General features: G+C 35.2%; 1 protein-coding gene across 30 annotated transcripts; it reads right to left on the reverse strand.

Moving 5' to 3' along the window:
• Positions 1-373: 373 nt before the first annotated feature.
• On the reverse strand, positions 374-15,347 carry LDA (limit dextrinase). 30 transcript variants are annotated; one of them, XR_015234296.1, is made up of 29 exons: positions 14,824-15,300; positions 14,564-14,708; positions 14,417-14,469; positions 14,228-14,336; positions 13,516-13,652; positions 13,225-13,424; positions 12,951-13,100; positions 12,591-12,651; positions 12,190-12,310; positions 11,974-12,064; positions 11,788-11,881; positions 11,598-11,693; positions 11,300-11,440; positions 10,561-10,611; positions 8,892-8,962; positions 8,640-8,732; positions 6,754-6,844; positions 6,008-6,079; positions 5,061-5,117; positions 4,603-4,671; positions 4,257-4,313; positions 4,098-4,172; positions 3,908-3,996; positions 3,644-3,721; positions 2,927-3,019; positions 2,512-2,621; positions 2,307-2,406; positions 2,049-2,197; positions 374-787 (listed from the first exon to the last, which is right to left on the reverse strand). XR_015234296.1 is itself a non-coding variant. In XM_086659730.1 (29 exons), exons 1-28 carry the CDS (start codon positions 15,124-15,126, stop codon positions 2,087-2,089), a joined length of 2,964 nt encoding a protein of 987 aa, XP_086515856.1. In that variant the 5' UTR covers positions 15,127-15,347; the 3' UTR covers positions 374-787; positions 2,069-2,086. The 30 variants fall into 30 exon arrangements, 19 of the variants coding, with proteins under 19 accessions (XP_086515856.1, XP_086515854.1, XP_086515851.1 ...); XR_015234292.1 differs by having other exon boundaries at positions 14,564-14,711; positions 14,824-15,260; XR_015234301.1 differs by having other exon boundaries at positions 14,417-14,479; positions 14,564-14,711; positions 14,824-15,220.
• Positions 15,348-21,883: the final 6,536 nt, after the last annotated feature.

Below are 21,883 nucleotides of genomic sequence, written 5' to 3' on the forward strand. Positions count from 1 at the left end.
TCAACTTCGTGTCTGTACCATGATTATTTTTGTAAACAAATATAAAGATTTCATTTCTAACGCTATAATTGAAATGACTTTTTAACAAAAACTCTAAATATCCTACAACGCTCTCAATTTCGGATAGCATCCCATTGGAGATGCTCTAGTGTTGGACATGTTGAAATGGGGATTTTATTATTATTATTATAGGTCCCTCAACTTAGTCTTTATTATTCTCCATTTTATAATGTTATGTTGTTTCTATTATTCAATTTCAACTAATATGATATAAATTATCCCTCGGAGGAATCGAACAATGTAATATAATAAACTTTGAAAATGTATCTCATCAAAAAAAAAAAAAACTTTGAAAATGTAACTGCGCGAAGGAGAGACCAAATGTCAAACTTTATAAAAAAAAATAAGAGTCAAAACCCAAATTACATTTTGAAGATATTTGATATATATTCTCCTATCTCAAATTGAAAAATTAACAGCGACAGTACGACAGAGACTGAGCCAGAGGTGCCCAAGCCTAAGCCTGAGATTGATGCGACGCAGATGTGCCACACAAGTGCTATCGCAATCTTAAGTGAAAAAGAAAGAGGCATGAATCCGAAGAGAAAACTTATACATGTCCCGCCAACCATCTTTATTTATCAAATTTGGACGGTTGAATATATTTGAAGATCGAGATCTAATTCTAATTCTAATATATATAAAAATCCCTCTTTAACCTATAGAAACCAGCCATAGTAGCGCTGTCCGTCTGTCCAGGAGTTGAACTCATGCAACTCACCAGATCCTGTGGAAAGATAAAAAATAAGGATGTTAGTTTAACTTCAATTGTTAAAACACTTATTATCAAAAAAGAATTTCAACAAAAAAATAAATATTATCAAAAAAGAAAAAAAAGATTTTTTTTTTTTTGGTTAAAATACTTAAATCGGGTGGTTGACAAGATAAATATAGGTTTTCCCAATGGGCTTACATATAAAATTCCGCTTTCCCATTTAACATTATGTAAGCACTGAATTCGGCCCAATAGCATTTTTGTAGATGTAATTTCTTTACTCGTGTCTGTCGGGGCATATGCCAGATACTTTCCTAATGACTTTTTTTTAGGTTTACGTTTTCTTCTCAAATCCCCATTAGAGGAACAGGATATTATTCGATACGGTGACATCAAGCTAAGATAGATGACTAAAAATATAATGTTCAATAAGATAATTAGAGTAAATCATTTCTTTAAAGAATTATTAGCTCTAGTGCTTTCTGGCTAAACTACCGACCATAAGTGACCTAATGGGGACCACAACAAATCTTGTTCATTTCATATATAAAATACAACAAAATATAAAAGGTAAAATATAATTTGGTCAGACAATTATTAGAGAGAGGGAGAGAGAAGTTAGGTTTCTAATGAGATGTGTGAGTTAATCAAACAGAGCTCTTATCATATGATGTTATATGTAAGATAATTAGGTAACTAGAATAGACTGAACTATTACTCTACTGATAAAACATGAGCTATGTTATCAGCATAACCTTCTCAAACTACTAAACTCTACTATTTTATACAATGTTTGTCGGAGTAGGTCTTATCATAGCTTTTCATCAATCTATCGAAAAGAAGTTCGTTATATGATTTCATTAACCTTATTCAGTGCTTTCTCGACATCAAGGACCCATGGTTATTATATAATCTTTTCGTCAGATAAAAAAATTATTTCATTCACCAAGAAAATGATGGGTCATTTTTCCATATTACGAATTTAAAGTAAATTTTGGAAACCCAGTACTGAGTCTACTGATCGGGTAAGAAACTACCAATCTGTAAACTGAAAGACTACATCAAAATTGTGAATGTTCCATGTACGGATTTATGGTCGCATAAATATTGTGAATTTGGTCACGTTTTAAATCCATGGGCACATAGTTTGTGTTCTCATACTGTCAGACGCTGCAGGTTATAGCCAAAGCATAAATAGAGGAATATGTGGCTCATAGGCTAAAGAGATGATAGTATGAGAGCATTTTTAAACAGGGTTGATACATGAACTAACCTTCTAGCTAAAGAACCCACCGTCACAAGGAGAACCACTTAGGTTACCCGAGATTCGACGAAAACTGAAGTTGTCCTTGGAGGCACGGTGAAGCTCCCAGAGGATGCATCGTAATTTGAACATTTTACTATCTCATCATGTGAGATCAACTGCACGGAGTCCAGAGAGAAAAATAGAAAACCTTTACATGCAGAAAAAACGTCTTCCCTTCCATAATTTCTCTACAAAGAAAAAAATGATCTTTTGCGAAAAAAAAACCTGTGCAGGATGCAGCTGCAGTGATCTCGCCCGTAATGCAATGCTCGTAAATGTTACTTTGTCCGGGCGTGCATTGAAGACAACAACGATACGAGAGAAGCTATTACACAAAGAATAAAAACATAGTCAATTTCATAACCATTAGTTTGTCCTGCCAGTAACAAATAGTATTGTTGTTACTAAACGAAAAGTTACTGTTACTCACGTAGGGTCCAGTTGAGTTAAACCTGGTCTGCCTTCGAAACCATCCTCGATACTCATCACTATGACACCAGGAGTAGATGATGGACCAGTATTATGGAAACGAACTCTTTCCTGAACAAACAAAGACAGCAACAAAGTACATCATTGAGGAACTAGTTCCAATTCATAGGTTTCACTCTTATCGCCTCCAAATTATTTCGGAGTTTAGACAAATAAAGTAGCACAAAAAAAGAAACGGTAAGATACGATTGGAACATTAAGTTGGACAGTTGAAGGATCAAAGAAATTCTGTGTGTGTCCTTGTGTCATTTAGTGGCTTGGAACCCAAAGGACGCATAAACTATTAAACTGATTATTTGCAAGATCTAACCTGGATGGAATTTGCAGTCCTCAAGCGGAAAAGTGGCGAAGAGTACCTAATCTTCAACACATTCAAAAAATTTTCTAAGGCAGCAAGGATGTGACTCTTTTTAGGCTTGAATGAAGGATCAGCCAACCTTGGTTTAATCCTGAAAGGAAATAACTTAATCAAACATAGTAATATGTGGCCACCCTCCCCTAGCCGTTTCATAGAAGATAGAAGGGAGAATTTAGTTTCTAAACTCTAGTGTTTCATTTTCAAAAATATGTTGTATTATCTTTCATATACAAACCCTAACGTAACTCTCTTTATATATTCGTTCTTAAAGATCAATGAAGTCCTTTCTGATCACTGTTGTTTCGTCATTATTCTTGTCACAAACTTGATATCCTCACATGGTATCACTAGCACAAGGTTACTTTTTGTGCGGGAGCTATTATCTTCTTCAAGAACGGTTGGATCTTCACCATCTTCTGCTTCTTCATTGCCTCTTTAGCATCATCAAGGTCAAATTCTAGAACGTTTTATTTTCTTTTTTACGATAAAACACTATTATTTTCTTAGACTCTTAACCTTCACAGGTTTTATATCTATAGTTTCTTCATTTTTTCTCCATCATTCTTGTTGCAAGCTTGATATTCTCACACAGAAAGCCAAATGTATAGCGGATATTAAGCAAAACCTTTGATGAAAAATGAAATTCAAACAAGTTTGATAAATGATGAAAAGTAAACAAGCTAAACAGAAGTATTGAGTCAGTGCAACTGCTTACAGTGGCCAGTTGTGCTCGTTTTTTCCCTTTGGAGGAAGGCCTATACCCCAATTGTTTGTCTCGTAGCTGAAGTCCAGCCTGAAATGGACAAGTGATAACTAATCAAAGCCAAAGCAAACAAACACCTCCATTGGCAAAGAAGGCCAATATGTTATGGTTAATCTTCGACTAAAACTAGGTTTTTATATTACCAATGACTACTTCAAGAAGATCGATATCATTAAATTCCTTAGAAGTATTTCAAGACTAAGCATATGAGGATACCTATTGAACCAATCGCCTGAGTTGTAGGAGTCACGGTCAAGTGATTTTGAACGTAGCATCTCATCGCCACAATGGAAAAATGGTATTCCCTGGAAGAGGAACATTTTCAGTTTGTTTTGGTGATAGAATAAAGTGATTCCCTTCTCTTTCTGGATGTCCACTAGTAACTTTAGCAGAAATTAGATGGAACCTGTGAAAGTGCTATTATACTCGTAGCAACATGATTTAACCTGCACCTTTCATCTACAGAAATTTTCATTGGGGTCTGCAAGAACACAAGAACAATAACAATTACAATTTGTACTAATGTTATGCTTGAAAGAGCACAATAAACGATTGGCAGGAATACCTTCAAACTGATGATGTCAAATAGTGTTTCATTGTCATGAGCAGAGATGTAATTAACCTGGAAAGCATAAAAAGGTTTTTAACTTCACAAGTTCTAAAAGTTGCAGTAAATGACATTCAGTATTTGCTCCAAACGAGAGACAAATCTAACATGGACAGATCGTAAAAATAAAAACTAAAGCTCAAGAAAAATGAATCCTCGTAGCAATAAGCATTGAATATATGAATAAGATTGATATTCAGTTGTTTAAGTAAATGTAGAATATTTTCAACAAATATTACAGTAAATGTAGTATAAGCATATTACACAGATGCACAAGATTAACAAATATTACAGTGATACTTACAGTTTCAATTGGGCATGAAGCATATGCAACTGGTAGGCGGTCATGAGTTAAAACTTCAAATCCCTTAACCTGAAAAAAGACATCAAAGATTTCATGAATTAATATTATTTCATCTTCTAGTCTCTATATCGAAATTAAAATGTCTTGTCAAACATTTCAAGTGTAGGAAAACTAAATAATTGTATGCCTCTTATGAAGAGCAAGGAATAAATGGGGGGTCACAACTCACAAGTTTCCACAGAGGTATATGCAGAAATGGAAACAAAGGCTAGGGAGATAACATATGCTCTTGAAAGTAGTAATAGGAATATATAATTCTTAACTCTTCAGTAAGATTTAATTTCAATGTTCTTAAGTTTCAAAATTAAATGATAGCCAAATGATAAGTATCGTCTTGTACTCTTTTATAACTTCCAGAAATTGCTATACATATCATTTAGTGCAGCTTGTGTGCTTACCTCTTCCCCTTGATGACTGGTTAACACAAAGTCCTTCAAGTTTGCAGCCATAGCAACCTTTATATAAGTAAACTCCAAAAAATCAGATGTCAAATGCAACCAAACATTTGAGCATAACAAAACAACACGAGTCAGAACACATGTACAGGATAAGTATGTTTGGTTACTCAACTTAGTAGAACTCATCATGGAAAGCAGCAGATCAATTATTTATTAATCAATAAGAAAGTCATTAGATATTTCCTGCCTCCTCCGCCAAGGAGAATTAAAGTAAACCTATCTAGAAAATATTGAATAGCAAACCAAACAAGACTGACAAGTTGCAGTTTTTTCTGTCTAAGTTCATTTTGGGAGTCAGTTTCAAAACCCCACTGGGAGTTGTTCGCGTTAAGATATGTAAAGAACATTACAAGGACATGCAGCCATAGGCTCATTAAAACGAGAGTGGTCGTGAACTTTGGGACATTACCTACAACAGGTGACTAACAGTACGAACAAAACAAGATTTTCTAGCAGACATTCCAAGATCATTGTTGTATTGAGAACATCATTACTTAACCCTTTAGTAGAATACTGGGTCACAACTGTCTTTAAGTCTCATATATATAGACATTTTTCAAAAAGTCGGCATACTATGAGAAGAATATATTTAGTGATATGTTTGTTGTTTCATTGATCTCTAGTGTTTGATGATCAAGCATCTCCAACAACTAGAGCAAACCGGTACAACTGTTCTCTCACCTGGGCAACTTATTAGCATTGAACATATATATTGGGTCTGTGTCTCTATGCTCCTAGAATTAAAAGAACAGAATTATAGAGAAAACAATACATTTTCAAAAAAAGCTTTTATAAATTGCGAGGTTAGGTTATCAACATATTATCTCCAATCCTACTATGAGTGACGAGTACTTGTCTGAAGGTGAACTATGGGGTAAGATCGGCACCTGAATGTGGTCTTGCGATGCAGCAAGCATATTTTCCACAACAATCTCCGAACCATGGTCGTGTCCATTAGGCTACAAAAGAAACAAGAGAGAGCTATCTTAGTCGCATTCTAACTTATACATCATGTACTGATGTAAAACAACAAAATCAAAAGCACAAAGAGGTGTAGTTTGTTCAAAGAACTGAAACAATCCTACTAATTGCACCATCACTACAAATTTTACTATGAAGTCTAAAGCAGTAATTGCTCTCAAAAGTGAGTTAAGGTATGGTTTAACCAAAGTCACAACTCACAAATTAAGCTGAATGTTACAAATACAAACAGAAATTGGCATAAGTAGGGTAAATGGGAATAATAACTTGTTGAGCATATCAAGTGAAATCATCAATCAGAACACTAAACCTGCGAAATAATAGTACAATCCGAATAAAACATGAACCTAACAATAAATCTGCCAAATGACACCTCTTGTAGTTGAACTTGAAATCTTACTTCTGCTGCGAAGGTACAAGAATTTCCTAACCTATGCAGGTGGCTGGCACACCTGAAAATTATTAAAGTTACAACTATTTCGATCATTCTAGGGTTGCGTTTCTCCAAGAAGCTCATGCCTAATTTTAGCTAATATATCACAACATTGTACCAACGTTTCCAACACAATAGCATCCAACGAGTAGGACACTATTCTTCTTGTCTTTGTTCCTTAAAAGAAAACAGACAAGGACATTAGTCAAAAGCCAGTACCTGAAAAGATAAACCGGTAATGAAACCTTGTTGTAGTGGGTGACCGAAAGGAGATCCACCAAGTACTGCATCTCGCATGCGATCATTGAAGCTGAAAATACATTTGTAAAAGAACCCTGAGCTTATTAGGTATGCTAAGTAGTAAGTTTTTAGGAGATTTAGTAATTTTTGGAGTATTTTTCGTGCAGTTATATAATTTATCTTGAGTAGTAAATTTTAGGTATCCTCAAGTTAACAACGATTGGTTTAGAAGTTAAAAACTGAGGGCCTATAGAAGGTCACGCGGGAATGATGAAGATCATTGATTCACGTATGAGTGACTGACTGACTTCCTATGACATAATAAGATTGAAGAGAGGAAGCATCATTGGGTGGCATGGGACTCTATTTGTAAACCTATGCAAGGGGGAGGCTTGAGAATGAAAAACATGAAGGTGATAAATGCAGCTCTCCTTTCGAAGTGGTTACGGACTTATGGCGTTTTGGGAAAGAATGAAAGATGAAGAGGCTTATGGAAGGGGATTATTAAGGACAAATATAGAGAGCAATGGAGAGTTTGGGAAACTGAAAAACCTAGACAACAATATGGATGCACTGTGCGGAGGGGTATTTATTATCATATGGAAACAATTTAGGGTCCAGCGTCATTTGAGGTAGGGTATGGAAGAAGAATCGAAGGATGGACAGATGTTTGGTGTGCGAGGACTTTTCAGGGAGGGTGACCAACATTGTTCTCTTTATCTAGAAAACAAGATTCGTCTTGTTTAAGGCAGCCAAGGAATCCACTAAGCATATTTTTATGCACTGTCCTTTTACATGGAAGATTTGGAGCTTGTTTCTTGATGCAAGATCTTTATCACCCCTCAGACAAGGTCATAGCACAAAAACAGAAGAAAAGTTTGTGGAGTTTAATTCCCCATTCGATTGTCTAGGGTATACGGAAAGCACGCAATGAAGCAATTTTTTAAGAAAAGAAAAATAATTTTGATAAATGGCAAAATTTCAATATTGCACTTATTATATCTGTGGGGAAAAGGAAACATTGGGCATCATCATCGTCGTATAGAGATTTCATCCTTCGTTGGGAGGCAATGTGATGCGAATCGTATCCACAAGGAAACTTCTCTTTTTCTAGTTTCTATGTTGCTAAAATTCTCCATATATTTTTTTTAGTTGTTAATTTAGATATGTTTCTAAACTACTTATTTCCTTTTCCTAGTTGATTCAGGATTTAACAAGTTCCTTAGAGTAAAAGAAACCTGTTTAAAGTGTCTTGAATATGAGTCGATATCCAACCCGGTTTATGACCCGTGAAATTGCTTTTAGGGCAATTTTTGGCCCGACCCGTTTAGCTTATGTTTACCCTAATCTTATTAGAGCAGTTATCAATGTAATGGGTATCCATGTCTTTTCAGAATTAGCAAGAGAGGTGGTGAGGCGGTGGGATTAGCGTTTCCAGTGAGTTATATCAACTGAACTTAGAGATGTCTTTCTAACTTGTTCTTCATTTATAGTGGAAATCATCGCGCCATTGTTCGCCGTGGAGTAGGCTTAATAAACCATACCACGTAAAACTCTTTTGTTCTGTGTGATTGTTTACTTTCTTTATTGTTTTTCTTGGTAGCTTGTTCTTTGTCACAAAACCCATGCCTACAAATTATATAGTGCAGCTAAACGAAATGGTGAATGTCATCCATGTTAGAGTTTGTTTCCTCTTTTTAAGATATTTGTTGTTTCTGGAGAGATAAAATAGAGTTTCCGTTTATTTTCCAGCATTAATAAATTGTTTATTTCAGCTTGTACCATTGTTTGAGCAAACTCTCTCATCTTTTGTATTCTCGTTAATGTTAGTATATTTTCAACAATAGTAACCTCAGACATATTACCTTCCAATCCCAGTCCCAGAGATATTAAACTGTGATGCATTTACCCCCCGCCCATTTTTAGCAACTTCACCGAAGTCCCATCCTTCCCCATATCTAAGACAATAGAACATTATTAACTTAAGCTTCACTATTCAAATCACCAAGGTAAGAAACAATGAATAGAGTCAAACGGGCAAAATCAAGAATATGGTAAAGACAATATTAGAGAGGCAGTTTCTTGGAAATAACAGTACTTAATGGATGTACTCTTACATATATATCTTCGGACCATCTACTCCATTTTGATCCTTCGAGAGGCTGTGGAGAGCAAAGTTTGCCTTTTGCTGTAATAGCCACCAGTACATCCACACAGACAATTAATGTATATTTTCAAGTTGCATGCAGGCTGCAACAAGGTTTTTCTCTATGTTATATAGCAAAGTAACTGGTTGGCAACTCCAACATTTAGTCCTACTAGAGGCGAAGCCACAGGTGGGCCGACCCGAGCTGCAGCTCAGGTCTTTCCACTTGTGATTTCTAAATTGCATGTGCTCATTAACCAAATGACTTCACTCTAGTGGTAGGACACTTAGTCTAAGACGTGATCACGTGAAGGTCTTGACTCCTTCATGCCTCCACTTCTTAATTACTAACACTTAAAATGAAGTCCTCCTACCTTCTAATTTATATTTGAACCTTTTCATACTAACATCTCTTTTAATCTTTTTAAAGAGGTTTTTTTATCACACTTAATCGCAAATCTTGTATTTTTTGTTCCAAACTTTTCAATCTGATTAAATACAATCATTTTTCAATTTGACTTAATAAAGTTGCATTACTTACAGGGTCGGTCCTACATTAATAAGAGGCCCAAAGCGATCACGAATTTGGGGCCCTATCAAGCAAAAGATTTTCTTTAAACTATAGTGGGTTGAATTTATACAAAAACTGCAATAATCCAATTACAATATAATAACAAATAATTAACTAAATTTCATATAAGTTTTTGAGTTAGAAACTTTCTTTATCTTGTGGTTGGACTTGTTTCCTTAATTTCTTTACCACGTCAGTAACAGATTCATGAATAAATATATTTTTAGGTTTATAATACATTATGAGCAGATAATGTGTTTTTCTATCAAATGAAGTTTGCTTCCTGACCTACAACTATTGTTTGCCTAGATCTTATTTCTTTTCAACAAAATAGATAAATTATAGTTTGCCCGGGAAAAACTAAAACATTGCAAAATGGATAACTTTTAGTTCATGTGAACCAATTATGAAATTTATAGATGGCAAATAAATAAAGAAAAGAAGAGGCAATTACTAAATTAAATAATCTAAGGACAAAACACTAAGGTCCTGTATGGCGTAAAGAAATTAGAATCATAAATTAAATAATCTAAGGACAAAATTTTTTTTTTTTTTTTTTGAAAATTTGATTCAATTCATTAAGGGAAACAAACAAGACCAACACTGAAGTAAAGTATTACAAATACTAAAATCACATTATCCGGTCATTATTCTTGGTAGTCAAATTCTTTTTTTACACATCAAACATTATCTTAGTGTTCTTAACAAAAGTTGTAAGTCTAAGGGTGTAAACTTAATTACCAATGATTGAGGTCAAACCGGGGCATCATTTTTCTCCTTCAGCTTTTAGACTATGTCAACATAAATTCGGGGCTCCGCCCCCGAGTCTTGTGTCCTACTCCTACATACTACCTCACTATCTGTTTTTTTGTTACTATAAAATCTTTACCTATATATATATATACATATATTGTTAAACTGTAACTTAGATAGGACGTAGACACTAGACAGTTCATTTTGTTTATTAAAAAGCTTGGCAAAATGTTTTGCATCTAACTGAAAGAAGATAATTTTAACAGTGGCTCACAGATTTCTCCAGTAGTTACTGAATAGTCAGAGATATTCATACCATCGTTCTTTTCATTAAATGACCCATGAGATCAAACCGGAACCCATCAACCTGATAATGTGGTCATAAAAATCAATCAAAACATAATGCTTGGAATTGTACAGTATTACATTCAGAAATATACACGAAACACAAAGAGCTCAAGATATCAAAAGTAATGTGCAAAAGGAGAGCTCCATTACTAGTACCATCTATTCCCTCTAACATAGTGAACACATTAAAACCTCAATTCCGAATAACAATATCAAACTACAAGACTTTGACCACCATGAGTTTTTAAATTTAGTCTCAACTGAATCTATCTTCTAGCACACCAAATACTCTTAAGGTTGCAGAGTTGTCATTCTATAGTCTCAAACATCATTTCACTGTTTCCTTTTATATAAGCAAGAATCTTATTGATTGCTCGACAAAATAGCTCCGGAGGGCGGAGACAACCAACTGTATGTTTAACTGGACAGCTGTTAACATAACTTCCACCCAAAAAGCAAAAAATATTTAAAGGGTTTATGCAGAACAGGAAGAATCTGAGAGCAAGTAGAAGTATGTAGAGAAAGATAGAGAAGAGGAAGATACAGATAGAACTCTTAAACAAAAAAAACTTTCCTGTGCAGTTGCAGTCTAGAGAGATATTTTAGCGGCTAGTATAAACTTTAACAATCATGCGCATGGAGAAAGTAACCCAAAACATAACCCAGTCCTTTCAAAACAAAAACAATAAATTGTAACAAGTAATCACCTTATAATCAACTGCCCAGCATACAATGTCATCAAGAATCAAGCGCTCTACCATAAAATGCTCGCTTGCAGTATTATTTACACATGTGCTATTCTCAATGCATCCATCGGAGTTCCTTCTTAGATAATATCCTGGAACTACCTATAAAACGTACCAGGGGGATCACACCACAGTAATAGCTAACATGGATATATGCAAAGAAATATAATCAATGTCAACAAATCTCTTGACAAAAGCACAGAAAGAAGATACTCTTGTGCAATATGCCTTGTGCAAGGAATATAAGAAAAAGTGTGACCTTGTCCAGCACAGAGTTGTCACCATGTGGCCCATTTCCATGCAAATGGTTATAGACAACATCCAAAACAACCCGAAGACCGATGCGATTAAGTGACTGCAAATAAGATAAAAACAGACAAATAGAGAGTTATAAAACAGTAACAAATCAATAGATTCATGACAGAGAACATACTAAACAAAGACAGTACCTGAACCATCTTTCGGAACTCAAGAGTACGGCATGATCCATTTGGATTACTAGCATAGCTACCCTTAGGAACACCCCAAAGAACAGGATTGTACCTTATTATAGGAAAGGTGAATCCAATTAGCAGATGCAAGTCTTCATCGTTCACAATTTACGCTCGAGAATAATCAGATGTGAACCCTCTTACCCCCAGTTGTATCCATCCTCATCTTGGATGGCTGTTACTTGAGCTTGTTGCTCATCAGAATCTGGTGGTAAAGTTGTGAGGCTATCGGTATCTATAAGATGTCAAAGACAGTTAGATTAACCAGAACTTTTATATGACAAAGTGACACCAGGAGGAATTTTCAGACATTGCGCAGAACTAATCAGTAAGAGACTAAGAAATGGGAATATATCATACCTACACACTTCCATTTCTCCTTGTCATCAGATACATCAGCAAATTGGAAAGTTGGCAGCAGATGCACATGGGAAAGACCAGCACTTTGCAGTTTCTTCAGATGATGTATACCGGCTGAATCCTGAAAGCAAAATGAGCTTGAACTATCATTCATTTTATAGTACCAAAGCATAGAATGAACTTCTCTATCAAAACTACATCCTCGAAAAAGATAACTGACATTTAATGGTTTCAAATTCGAGTGCAACTTTGAACATAACTGACATAAGTGCATGCAATTGTATCTTTATATAGAGAAAGAATACAAGTTAGAAATTTACTAATGAAGTAATGAGGCAATTAGCAACAAAATATTCTTGGTCTTGTTAAAAAAAAACAATGAAACAATTAGAAAATTTTACCTCTGCCGTAAAAGCAAGATAACCACCACGGAAGTCAGGATTCACAGTGTGATCATACGTACTGCAATTCCAATAGTTGAATATTAATAGGAAAATAGAAAAACTACATTGTTCAAACTGAATATAAGAAAGAAAAAAATGTACCCAATAAAAGCATACTCTCTCTATGGACCACATTCCTTTCACATATATATGCCCCAAATAGAGTACAAAATCCAAGAGGAATTCACTAACAACAAGTTATACGCAACAAGTTATATTAATGTGTCACAGTTGGGCATTTAAGATGAAATCTATAGATAGAATATACTGTCACATTAAAGATCAGGGGGAACCCCCAAAATGGGCTAAAGTAACAACCTGAAATCTCTTATATGCAACTCATAAATACTGATGTCGGAAAAAGAAGAAAGCTCTGGCTTCTCATCTGCCAGTGTATTCCATCCATCTGGTTTTAAAGTGTCGCAATCAAGATTGACTAGCAACGTCCGCTTTGCATCTGATGAGAGCCTGTTCAAGAAAAGGACATGAAAAGTATTCATGCAATCAAAATGTATGAGAGAAAAACTGCATATTAGTTCATACTTAGTAACAGATTGTGCAAAAATGTTGGCTGACTGAGACGCATACATACCCTCTGGCATATGGATCATTAGCGATACACTTTTCGACAAGTGAAGTGCTAGGATGGTAGACAGAGACTTCATACACATAATAACAGCCTTCCCAACTTCTTGGCCCGTGAACACTCCAAACACCATTTACTTCTTCAAGCTGAACGATTTCTATGGGACTGCCACCAGATGGATCCCTGTATATGCAAGCACGCACAACCTGTTTTCACAAATAATATTCTTGAATAATAAATAATACAAAAATGTTCTACTAACTGAACCAGTTAAATTCAAAAACCATGATTATTTACTTGAGCAGTTGGAGCCCAAAGATAAAGAGACACGATTTCATTAGAAAATATAGCACCAAGTGGACCAGTGTAAGAAAACAAGTCATCTAGGACACCAGGGAGCTGCAACCCAGTAGCATCACTGCACTGTCCATCAGCTGTATAAAAGAAACCAAAGAAACAGCTTAGGCACATTCCTTATATGTTTATAGTTGTTACACACACTAAATATATGTTTAGGATTGTATGAAAGATGTACATGGACATTAGTCTAGAAAAGCAATGAAAAGCAAATAAACAGATTGTCGCAGACTCGCAGATGCTTCTTCTTCATCAAAGCATATTTAGGCACTTACGTCGGACAAAATGAACACCAAACCAACAAAGATGTAGTCCAAACTTTTCTTAGTAACTAGGTATAGACAAGTATCATTCATATGCCCACAGCCCTTAATTGATATAAAATGAAACATACAGAAGCTCCCAAAAAATTCAGTGGTTTTTGTAGCAAGTTCTTAATTTTTCTTACAGAAAGTTTATGAAATAAAGGAATCTGAATACAGTGATGAGAGCGCTTCGAAAGGAGAACTCCTCTGTTACCCAATCTCCGAAAGCCTCGATTCTCAAACAATTTTAAAGTAAAAGCATAAAGTAGTTGATATTCTTTCACGGTAAAATGGAAATTCGATGTTGATTACAGTTGAAGAACATCATGTAACAATTCTAGTTATACCTTTCAAAGCGACAATTGCCAACTGGCATTTGAGTAGGCTCTTTGCATCCACGTCATCCGGGATTTTAAGAGCATTATAATCTTGAATATGAGGGAACTTTTCAATTACCTTAAATATAAAGAAATATACCAAGTCAAATACAATTATTAGATATCAATCAACGAAACAAACTTCAAAAAGTGACTCACATTTGAAGGAAGACCATTATTATCTGGTTCAAGCTTAATTTTAACATCATGACCTGTGAAAAACTTAAATCAAACTAGTTCAATGAGTGACTCAGAAATTAAAACGTTGTTATAATCAGCAAATAAAAAGTCGATTGAGTTTCAAACCTTGAATTCCATTGTTAGTAAGGACTAAATTGGCAGTTTTACTGGCAAACAAGTAGTAAGAAGAATCATCTTCATTGTCGAAATTCCAAGCAATCAAAGATCTAGTTACCCAGAAAGCTCTCGAGAATGACAAGCTACCATTAAACTGCTACAAATTGTCCAATTCAGTGAACATTTTAACTCAGATTGTAAATTCATCGATAAAATGAAATACGAATAGTTAGAGAGAGAAAAAAAAAAGAAAAGGGGGGAAACTAAACCTGTGGCGATGGAAGTTTCTCGGCAGCAGGCATGGAGAGGCAGCAACGAGCTATTGACCGGCGCTGCAGAGAAATTGTGGTGGTAGAAGGTCTGCTTATGAGTTTGGATGAGGGAAACGGGAAGTGCGGTCGACTCCACTGAATGCGGCGGTTGGAGATAGAATTGCGGTTGAGAGAATGGGGAAATGAATGGAAATGAGAGTGAGAGGAGATCGGTTTGTTAGAAGGAATAGAGGCAGCGGCGGAGGTGGTGGTGGTGGAGAGGAGGGAAAGTGGTGGCGAGAGGGCTGAAAGAGGAAACATCACCCCACCTTTTACACAAAAGAAGAAGACTCTATAGTTTCCTGCTTTCTGTTTACGCGCGGTTGCAAATGCGGTACCCGCTTTTATCTCAGTTGCGTCTCAAAGCCTCTTCTATTCACCACTAGATTTTGTTCATTCACCACTAGATTTTGTTCTACACCACTTTACCAATACGAAAATGCTACATTGACCCATCGGGTGACCTAACCAACCCCATATCCAGTCAGCAAGGTGATGTGAATTTTGTTGAATATTTGACTTGAGAGTCTGGAGCGTTGAAAGCGAACGGTCCAGATCAAATCCCTTAAAAGTTCAAACACTTCCAATCCCCGTTAGAAATTTGTCTCTCTAGGTTTTCAACCAGTATTATGTCGCCCTCTCACTCTATCCATCGTGTCGGAGTTATCTTGCCCTCTCATCGTCTTTATCTCAACCCTCAACAAGACCCCACTTTATAATTAAGGTGATTCTGATTAACAAAACCCTACATTTTTTTTATGACGGAGATCATTTCAATATTTTAGGGTTTTGTTAATTTTTTATTGATTTGTGACTAAGATGTGTTAATAAAGCGAATATATGCTTAGTTGTGTTCATTTCAGAGTTGTAAACCTCTTTAGGATTCTGATTTTCTTAAGTTTGTTATCTAGAAGTTACCCTCTTAAAAAATGCCTTGAAAATAGAAGACTTCGAAGGTGAAACCAACCTGAACTATTCAAAGTTTAGGAGCCAGTATGGATGTGGAACTGAAGCAAATTTATCTCTCGGATGCGAAACCCAAAGACAAACCTCTGAATCTGGAGGTAAGTAAACAAATTTTTCCTTTTAACCATTGTAATTCTCCGTAAAATTGTAGGTTATAATTTGCTTTTTCTAATAAATTTAGGCCGCGGTTTTGGGGCATAAAGAATAATCTCCGGGGAATTAATTCTCTAGGGAATCCATGTTTTTTGGTACACTCTCATGGGCATATTTTATTTTAGTCCAAAAATTCACTTAATCAAACATGGCCCCTTAATCTTCATCTTCTTTATCACCTTCACCACCACAACTTCCCACCACCACCATTTCGACCACCATTGCCACCTCTTCTCTCTCATCTCTTTTCTTCTCTCCCTCACTGTTACCTTATCTCTGTCTATCTTGTTGCTTTCGTTCTCTATCTCTCTCTCTCCATATTTTTTTCTCTGTCTCTCTCTCTTTCTCTCTCTCTCTCTCTCTTATACACACACAGTTTTTTATTTCGGCACTGATTTAGCACAGACAAATAGCCTTTTGAATTTGCAGATTTAAGGTTCTTCACTGTATTCATCCAAGTACCCAACCCTCATTCTTCCAATCCCACTTTTACTATTGTCAATCCACTTGGTATGTTACTAGGGTCATTTTGAGTGACCAGAGAAAAAACCTAACATACCCGTATATTTTATTTCTTTGGAGCAAAGATGAAGGCAAGCCTTCTTTGTAAATCCACTTACCTTTTGTAGTCTTCATATCAGCAAAGGCTAATCTTGATACACATTCTTCACTTGTACTCGTATATTTTATTTCTTTGTACTGAACAAAGGTGTAGGTAATTAAAATTGCTATTATTAGAGAGACTGATATAATAAATGTTGTGGGTATGGCTAATAAAAGCGACAGGTGATGATTCTGGTGATTGTACCTCTTGTTTCTAAGAGTGTTTAATGTTTATCAGTTCATTAAATCTTAGAAAGCATAATTCATAGATGCCAAAGAGATCATAGTGCATGTCTTACCAGTAGGAGAGATAGAGAAAATGAGAAAGAAGAAGATAAGAGAGAGAGAGGAAGTGGCAATGATGGTGAAGGTGACGAGAATATGAAGATTAGAGGGCAAAGTTCGATCAAGTAAATGTTTTGACTTAAAAATAAATATGCCCCTCTAAGTCAATCATTATCGACTAAGGTCTCATTTGGACAAGCTGAAATTTTCGCCAGCAACTTTTTTAAGTAGCACTTAATCTTAAGTGCTTAAAAAATCTAATTGTGATTGTTTGGCAATATATTGAAAAAGTGTTTTTCAACTCATAAAAATTAGTAGCGCGTGTTTGGTAAAAATAAACTAAAACTGTTTTTCTGTAAATACATGTCTAGCCTTCCTCAAAATAAATCTACCATATTATTAAATTTAACACATCATTGTATAATCTAATCGATAAAATGATCATAATATTTAAATGAAACAGTAAAATTAAATATGTAGACTACAAGTTAGTAACTTAATTAGACACTGCCCCTTTTTCGGTAGCTATATCACTTGCAGTTGAACTGCGAATGAAGTCAATTTGAACTTGATTTTGTTCATTAAATAATTGTGGTTCTTCGTGTTATTCCACAATATGTATATATATAGATTACAATAAATACCATATATAATGGAGTATGTTAGAAAATTGTAAAAAGAAGATGATCTAGTTTGAGAAATACATAAAAGATAGCCGAGAGAGAAAGAGGCTTAAAAGAGCCTAGAGAGAGAAAGTAGTTTAAACAATAATAAAAGAACTAGACTAGAGAGGGAAAGAAGATTTGAATTCTCAAAAGAGAAACTGATATAAATTTAGTAAAGAACTAGAGAGAAAGAAGAAGAAAGAATTAGAGAGAGAAAGAATTTCATTTGTAAAGTTATTGTTTTTCAAATTCCTACTTGACTATTGAATGTTTAATTGATTATAGGGATGGAGGGATTCCTTATTAAATGAGGGGAAGGGAAATTCACGGTGAATTGATAGCTTCCCCGGAAAGCAATAAGCGGGAGCTCCATTTTGCCGCTTATGTGTTTTAGAGAAAAAAGTGATTTTGTAGCTTTTTAAAAAGTGCTTTTCTTTTTGTACCAAACGTTACCTAGACTATAAGCACTTATAAAATAGCTAAAATCCAGCTTTTTTTGTAGATTTTAAGCTTACCTGAACGTGGTCTAAGTCTTTATTCCCAGTAGATTTTTCTTTATTTCCCAAAGTCGCGGCCTAAATTTATTGTAGCTGAAGGAGAGTCAGTCAATGAACAAAATGTAGGAAAATCTGCCATAGATAGAGAAGAATTAGTTGAGCCTAAATTAGGCGTGAAATTTAGTACAGACAAAGATGTGTTTGATTTTTTCAAGAACTACGCTAAGAAAAAAAGTTTTCCTGTTAGCAAAAGAACAAAGGATACAAACTTAAACGGAAATGCCTTTTATGTAACATTGGTGTTTTTTAGGGCGGGCAAAATGGTTCTCAGGGTAAATCTTTGAGACCCAAGACCAAGTTGTCGGACTGGTTGTTTGGTTAGGATATTTGCAAAACTTGAATTAGATGGACAATGGATGATTTCAAAGGTTCACCTCGACCACAACCATGACATTAGTCCTACAAGGTCCCGACTCTTTCGGCGCAATAGGGTCATAAGTAAACATGTGAGGAGAGAACTAGAGTTATGATAAAGCAGGTATCAAGGTGAATAAGAATTTTAATAGACTAGTCATTGATGCTTGGGGATATGAAAAAGTTACCTTTTACGAAAAAGGATTGTCGTAATTACTTAGATGAATCAATAAGACTGCGACTAGGAAAAAGAGATACTTAAGCATTAAATAGTTATCTTTTTGCAAATGAATGAACAAAACAACGAAATCTTCTTTAAAACTGATTTGGATAAAGATAATCGTTTGTCAAAAATATTTTGGACAGATGGTTGATGAGTCATGAAAATGCCTCATTTGAATCTCTTAACCCGGGTTAGTTAATCCATTTCGAGCAATTACTTTGATGAATTGCTTGTTTCTCTTACTCAGGTGGTTTCTATGGAATTGAACACGGAAAATGGTTAAAAACGAGAGAAAGGGAGTAATTTGTAGAGAGAGAAATTCAGTGAAATCAAAGTGATAAATCGATTGTGAATTAAACAGAGAAGATTATTACAGTGATTCTCATCTTCTTTATTCTATTTCTGTATTGTTGTTAGTTTTATGAGAGAGATAGATTAAAAGAGAGAGAAAAACAGAAAGTTTGATTTAGAGAACATAGCTTATCATCTCGGTTTTGTTTTGATCATCACTCATATTATTTATTTTTCTTTTTCTTTTTGTTTCTTCTTCTTTGTGAGAGAGAGGGAGATTACAGAGAAATAGAGAGAGATTGTAGAGAGAGAGAGAGATCAGAAAACAGTAGAGAAAAGAGAGAAAACAGTGGAGAAAAAACCGTGGGAAATTTATTTTCCCACGGAGAAAATACTTCCGAGAAGACGAGAAAATCGTTTTCCCTAAGGGTCTGTTTGGCGGAATTTTGGGAAAAACAGAAGGAAATCATTTCCCCAAGGCCCTGTTTGGTTTGGAAATAGCGAAAAAGTTAAGTTTTCTTCCATTCTCTTTTATTATTCATATTTATTTAAATCTCGATCATGATTAGCTAAGACTCTCCATCTAGGGTTTTACGATGAAACCCATTTTTGATCTTTTAGAGATATAATTTTTATTGATTAACTCTTGATTAATGCTTCATAGTTTAATTCGTTTTAGTTTGATAAATAGATTTTCTTTTCACTATTTATACTTTTCGATTTGATGCATCGTGCTTATATTAAATCATTTGACGGTTCATACTTATTAATTGATAAATAGTAGTTTAGAGATTTATTTATTTAAAATAAAATGATTACATTGTTATGTTTTATTCGGTTTTAACGAAAACATCTCCCGGAATTAGGATAGTTCATTATCCGAAATTCTGAGTTATAAAAAAGAGAATTAACCATTTTAAGCATTTGTTTCTAAAAGTGATTTTATGTGGTGGAATCCTAAACCCTAGACTCCTCTCCCCAATTGAGTTCATTTTCATTCCCGTAATTTTATTTTAATATTTTATTTATTTTATTTTAAAAACCAAAACCAAATCATTTTACAATCTTATTACTTCCTAATTTTAGAATAGGTTTAACTAGTCTCTGAGGAACGAACCGGTCTTACCGGAATTATCACTTGACGCCCGTATACTTGCGGGTGGTGACCTATTTAGGAAACTTTCTAGGCCCATCAAGTTTTTGGCGCCGCTGCCGGGGACTATGTTTTAAATTTATTCTAATTTTGGAAAGTTTTTATTTTTGGTAAGTTTTGAATTTTGGATACTTTGACTTGCTTCTCTGTTTTTGGTGTGCAGAACACTAAGGAGCTGAAGAGAAGGCGCAACAAGGAGGAGGACCTCAAAAGAAGAAATTTACTGTTTTTATTTATTTATTTATTTATTTATTTTTTATTTTTTTTGTATTTATTTTGGTGAGGAGAGACTTAGACTTTTTAGTACTTTCTTTTGTTTTGACCCTAAATTGGAGGGCTTTTATAAATTGTAACCGAAAATCCAACGAAGCCTCGGGTTCGAACACTTGAGGGAAGAGTGGCCCGGGTCGTCTACAAAGGTCGTCGCCCGTCTTGAACGGGAGGTAATTTTTCTAATCACCCACGAATCCCCTGTTAGTGGGTACTTTTCTATAGGATCTTCGTAGTGCTTCCTCGGTTTTCGATTTCAAAAAAAATAAAAAAAATAACAAAAAAAAAATAAAAAAAATTTGAAAGAGAGATGGATAGATCGTGGTCCCATCATGAAGAGGTTGTTGATTTGAAGTCGTCTGACTCGCTTAAGGACGATGAATCATGGTTGATAAATGTGTTAAATGAGACCATTGTCTCGCTTGACTTTGGTGAGGATATAGAATTCTTTAAGGACCCTGAGTACATCGCTATCAAAAAGAGTATAGAAGGTTTATCTAAACCGACTTCTAGGGGCTGTGAGTCTGATAGTAGGGTTTCTCCATTGAAGGAACCCGAAATGCCTGTTTTAGAGAACCCTAGTTTAAGTCCGGGTGTCATTGATAGTCATCTAGATTGCTTTGTATTTTGTCCCTCGAAACCATGTGTAGATTTTGAAACACTCACTCCCTCTATCGATCATCCATATGAAGACCCATTTTATCCGGTCTGTACTCTCTCTAGTGCGGTGCCAAACTTAACGACTTTATTGTCGTCTAAGTTTGGGGATTGCCCTTTTTTCTTGATAGTCTCACTTGCACTATCACCAAGTTACGAAAATGTGAGACTATCATTCACTGAAAACTTTGTGTTTTGGGTGGACCCACAGATGTATCGAATATTGGTTTACAGTTAGTTACACTTCTGTAATCCAGTAGGTATAATTCTTTCTATTTTCGAGTCATCTGTTTCGTCTGGCTGAAGACGTTAAACTTAGCGCTTTCTGGGAGGCAACCCATGCAGAGGACGCTGAACCGGGTAATATCTCTCCCTTCACCCTGTTATTTTTTGCATAGTCTTCAGAACATTGAGGACAATGTTCGGTTTAAGGTTGGGGATAGGGGATTGAAATTTTTTGCTAAGTCCTTATTTCAAAATTTAAAAGGGTTTAAAATTTTTCAAAATTTTTAATTTTTGGATTGAAAATGCGAGTCTAGCTGTTTTTGCTTGTTAATAGTTATAGAGTCTAGTTGGTCGAACTATCCGTTTGCTAAAGGTTTTTCCATGAATTTCGAGTCTTGAGGTTGTCTGTGCACTAGCCATGTGAGTGTTAGATAGGTGAAGAGTTGACTTTTCTGAGACAACTTAATCGATCATTAGTGGAGACTTAACCTATGTGAGATTCTGAGCCTTTCTTGTTGTTTTGAGTGATCTCTTCTGAGCTAATTCTGAGTAGAATGAAGAGCTACTCAACCTCGCAATATTGAAAGAAGAACTCATTTGATCTCTTGAGTTCAAA

The sequence above is a fragment of the Eschscholzia californica genome, unplaced genomic scaffold (genome assembly GCF_041429995.1).
Source record: "Eschscholzia californica isolate CP2 unplaced genomic scaffold, dmEscCali1.0.p SCAF_2, whole genome shotgun sequence".
In the NCBI taxonomy this organism is placed as follows: Eukaryota; Viridiplantae; Streptophyta; class Magnoliopsida; order Ranunculales; family Papaveraceae; genus Eschscholzia; species Eschscholzia californica.